Source organism: Orycteropus afer, unplaced genomic scaffold, assembly GCF_000298275.1.
Source record: "Orycteropus afer afer isolate SDZICR_OR568_19922 unplaced genomic scaffold, OryAfe1.0 scaffold00081, whole genome shotgun sequence".
NCBI lineage: Eukaryota > Metazoa > Chordata > Mammalia > Tubulidentata > Orycteropodidae > Orycteropus > Orycteropus afer.
This window is the reverse complement of record NW_006921668.1, coordinates 698,095-702,991: the sequence shown is the minus strand read 5'-3', so window position 1 is coordinate 702,991 and position 4,897 is coordinate 698,095. Positions and strand designations below refer to the sequence as shown.

General features: G+C 48.6%; 1 protein-coding gene across 1 annotated transcript in view; it reads left to right on the top strand.

Moving 5' to 3' along the window:
- Window positions 1-1,139: 1,139 nt before the first annotated feature.
- Window positions 1,140-4,897, top strand: part of TBC1D4 (TBC1 domain family member 4) — a 305,464-nt gene continuing 301,706 nt past the window's right edge. The window contains exon 1 of the mRNA XM_007941498.1: window positions 1,140-1,628. Coding sequence (XP_007939689.1) covers window positions 1,140-1,628 — 489 coding nt within the window. The remainder of the gene's footprint in view (window positions 1,629-4,897) is intronic.

The following is a 4,897-nucleotide window of genomic DNA, read 5'->3' as shown; positions in this document are numbered from 1 at the left end:
AATTTTTACAGAAGCCGACTGCCACATCTTTCTGCCACGGAACTACTGGTGCATTCCAACCGCCGACCTTTTGGCTTGCTGCCGAGCGCTTTGGCCACTGCGTCACCAGGGCAGAAACCAATACGCAGGATTTAGAAGGAACTGAAGCCGAGCAAATATTATTTTTTAAAAAAATTCCAGCGCCTCACTGGGAGCGACCCTTTCCACAGGGGGAAGCAGAGACGCCAGGAGATGACCGAAAGCTAGGCAATCCCGGAGAGGCCGAGTTGGCGTAGGCAGTGCCCGCGCCAAGAGCAGAGATGCTGTTCCAAGGGTGCAGTGGAGGGGCGGGCTGGGGCGGGGGTCGGAGTTAGAGGCGGAAAGGCGATTTCACAGTTATGCTTTTGTAGGCGTTGTTAACAGCCCGCCAGACAGGAGGCGGGGTAGGAGCCGGATTAAAACAGCAGCCTGGAAGGAAGGAGCGAGGGAGGGACGAGAACAGTAGGAGGAGCAGCGAGCTGGGCTGCGGCGGTAGGAGGAGCGGCCTTCGCGAGGCCACGTTTTGTTTTTGTTATTTTCCATCCGGATAGTTTTCGCAAGCCCTTGCTGAGGACTGACCGCGCCGCAGCTCGGCTGCACCGACCTTCCAGGTGACAGCCGGTCACCCCGGTAGGAGTCAGCTCCGCCCAGAATCACCCCCTCCCGCCCACAGCCCATTCCCCGCCCAGCCTCCCAGTGCATGCCCGAGGCTAGAGCGGCGGCCGCAGCGGATCTGCAGCGCTGGAGGAGGCGGCGACCAGCAGCGGCGGGAGGCGGTGGCGTGGGGCCCTCGGCGTTGTGCTCTGAGCGGACAGACCCGCGGCGAAGAAAAGGGAAGTCCGGTCCCGAGGCACGAGCTAGAGAACAGAGGATGCAGATTTAACCCGCCCTGCCCTTCAAGCCTGGCTGCTGGGCATTCGCCTCCGTGCTGGCTGCAGGAACCACTGACCAGCGTTCGGGAAAGTGCTGCCTGGGGCAGAGCCCTAGCCTACAGTCGTGGAGTTTGGGGTCGCGGGAGCCGCGTGTGGGAGTTGGCACAGTTTCGGCGGAGCCTTCAGCGCAGGAGTTGGGGGCGCGGCGCTCCGGACCAGCCGCCTCCGTGCCCTCCTTAGGCACAAGTTATGGAAAACCCCAGCTGCATTCAGGATGAGCCGTTTCCGCACCCTCTGGAACCCGAGTCGGGCGCCCCTTCTATGTCAGCCCTGGGGAAGCCCGGCGAGAAGCGGTTCCGGCTGTGGTACGTGGGGGGTTCATGCCTGGACCGCAGGACCACGCTGCCCATGTTGCCCTGGCTCATGGCCGAGATCCGCCGGCGCAGCCAGAAGCCAGAGGCGGGCGGCTGCTGCGCGCCGCCGGCCCGCGAGGTGCTCCTGGTGCTGAGCGCGCCCTTCCTGCGCTGCGTCCCGGTGCCGGGCGCAGGGGGCTCCAGCCCCAACATCGCGCAGCCAAACCCGTCCGTGTTCATCTTTGAGCACAAGGCGCAGCACATCTCGCGCTTCATCCACAACAGCCACGACCTCACCTACTTCGCCTACCTGATCAAGGCGCAGCCCGACGACCCAGAGTCGCAGATGGCCTGCCACGTTTTCCGCGCCACCGACCCTAACCAGGCAAGAACTCCGCTGGAAGGCGCGGGGAAGGGTTCGGGGAGGGGCTGGCGCACAGAGTAGGGTAGCAGGGCCGAAGGGGCCGGGCCGCACTTTTCTGACCCACTGTGGTTGTGTTACTGGTGCGCGCCCTCCACGTGGCTCGGCTAGAGCGCGCGACGTCCTCTCCCAGTCTCTGACCCGGAGTCGAGTTAAAAGCCCTACGGGACTGAGTGGCGTCTGGAGTAGACCCGTCTGAAGGAGCAGAGATGAGGGAGAGAGGCAGATGGAGAACTGTCTCGGGACTAAGGAGAAGTGGTCGCTCACAAGGGGAACGCATGGAAAGTGCGCGTCCGGAAAGGACCGCACTGTCTGGAGTGTGAGCAGGGACGGAGACGTCCCAGCCTTCGCTGTGTGTGTTTATATAGGTATATATATGCATGTGTAAAAACAGGAGAAGATTGGGATCCTAGCAGCCCCGCACTCGGTTTGGTTTTGTCCTGCTCCTAAACTCATTTGATCGGTCGCGTCATAGCAGCACCTGCTGGTCTTCGGTCCCCAAGGCTCTTTCGGAGTAGGATTTAGGGAAAAGTTACTAGACTTCATTGTCAGATTGTCAGCAAAGTACGATTCTGCATTATGTGTGAAATTGAAGGACAGTCTTTAAAATTTTTTTTGACAGTTTTTTTTTTTTTGGTACACACTTCAGTAGAGACAGAATCATTACAAACTTGGATCATTTAAAGTTCAGCGTAGTAAATGAGGTATTTGTATGAAGAGGTCAAAATTGTTTTTTTAATAATATTTTTCCAGAGTTTATGAAATCGAGCTGTTTTCACCAAACAATAGATTTAATTGCTTAGAAACAAACATGATCCTTCTCAAGAAGCTAGAGGAATCGGCACCAAACTTTGCCACAGTGATTGTTTCTTGGAAAATAGTTTAAAAAAAATGCGTAAAGAGAGTTTTAATATATCAAAAACCTTTGGAGTGCTGTCTTTAAGATGATTATTTAATATTTGCAAAGTAGTTTTCAATAATAGTGTTGTAAATATAAATAAATAAGGTCTCAGGTTTCACCATGTGATGGTGCTTTTGGTAATTGGGAAATTTGTGGTAACAACAACAGTAGTCTGATGAGAAAAACAGCCTGTAAATAAGGCAGTAATTTTTTCTTAATTTATAATTCTAATATCTCTAATTGAAAGACTTCCTGGTGGTTCTCCAGTTTTTCAGAAAAGATGTCTCGCTGAATTGAAGAAAATAGAGATTCATGGCCTTAGATTTTATCTGTTTCTTTGTAGTTTCATCTCTTAATACTCAGTTCTCATTATGAAGAGAGCAATTTTTTAGTTGTGTGATCACTGATTCTAACAGTGATTAAAACAGTGATGAATTTTATTTCATACTAGTTTAAACTTTTTTTTAGCTTTTACATATGTTGAAATTGGAGTACAACATATTCTTTATTTCTGAAGACACTTGCCTGCTAACCAGACGGCTGGCGGTTCAAATCCACCAGCCACTCCTCGGAAGGAAGGTTGGGCAATCCTACTTCCGTAGTGAAACTGCCTCGGAAACCCAAGAAGGGGTCGCTATGAGTCGGGGCCGACTCGACGGCACATAACAACAACAACAACAACAACAACAACACGGTATTAAGATTTTCTTGTTCTGTCAATAAGGAGGAATAAATGCATTTTTCTAGAACTTTAAGGAACCTTTCATTATTCTTAAGGAGCCTTGATGGTACGGTGGTCAAAGTGCCTGGCTGCTAACTGAAATGGTCCATAGTTTGAACCCATCAATAGCTCCCTAAGAAAGATGCAGCAGTCTGCTTCTGTAAAGCTTTACTGTGTTGGAAACTCTGAGGCGGTTCTACTCTGTCCTATAGGGTCAGTTGATCTGGAATTGACGCATGGTAGTGGGTTTTATTTATTCATTATTCTTGATGGTGTATGTTAAAGTTATTGTGTCAGATCTGATGCATGACACATCTTTGATAATTTATGGTGGTGCAAAGTTTGTCTATGGGTTGTGGCACCTTGAATTCTCAACAGTGGCTGTTGAGGCCAACTCTGACTGTTGGGAGGCCAACTTAAAACATCCTTATTTATTTACCTCCTGTTTAGGTGTTACAGGCTGAATATGCTATTACTTTACAAATAACAGCAGGTTAAGCTCATTTTCCCCTTCCAGCAGGAACAGTGGAACTATATGACTTTCTAATAAAGAAATGAAGAAAAAACCCCAACTTTCCTGCTTATCTCCATTTCCCAGTTGAATCCTTGATCTAAATATATGGATTCGTATTTGCTCAGATTCTGTAGAATCCCTGGTAGAGGATCAATAATTTGAAGGGTCAGATGTAGTCCCCCATAAATAGGTGTTACCACTTCAGATACCTGGAAAGAAGGTTGAGTGAGGGCAAGGGGGACTGGATAGTGGGTACCTGTTCTCAAGTTACTCTTTCAGCTCCAGCTGGAACTTGCATTAACAGAATGCAACCTCCTGTTACTAGAGTTTCTAATTTCCAGAGAGAAGCTGGAAATTTGGATTTTTATGCAAGAGTTCACTTTTTAAATATTGGTAAGTATTTTAAACATTTAAGAATACTGTATGGGCCAAGAAGGAGTTGTGGTGGTGTAATGGTAAGACATTTGACTGCTAACCAAAAGTGGTTCAAACCCATCAGCTACTCTGTGGAGGAAAGATGAGGTGGTAAAATTTACAGCCTTGGAAATCCAATGGAGGTCACTGTGAGTCAGGATTGACTCAATGGCATGAGTTTAATATATTTTCTTTTTTAAATATATGGGCCAAGGAGTACCTAGGTGGTGCAAGTTGGTAATGCAAAGGTTGGAGAGTCAAGTCCCATCACAGGCAGCCTGGAAGAATGGCCGGGTAATCTAATTCTGAAAAATCAGCCACTGAAAAACCCCATGGAGCACAGTTCTACTTTGACACACAGGGGGTTGTCATGAGTTGGAATCAACTCCAAACAACATTTATCTAAGGATTATATTCAGTGATCCATGGGGGGCCACTTTCAATCTCTAGCATAAATTTTTGTTCCATGGATGAGTGCGATCTTAAAACAATTTGCAGACTATTGACACATTTCCTTTGGACTATCTGAGTTCAATCAGTATGGCTCTTACGATGGGAAGGATGAGGACCATTGATTTGAAGAATTTACTAATAAAAATCCCAGAAGTAGTGCCTTTGCAGCTGGACTTGTTAAGGGATGAAATCTTCATATTACTGCCATGCAGCCACATGCTTCATACAGA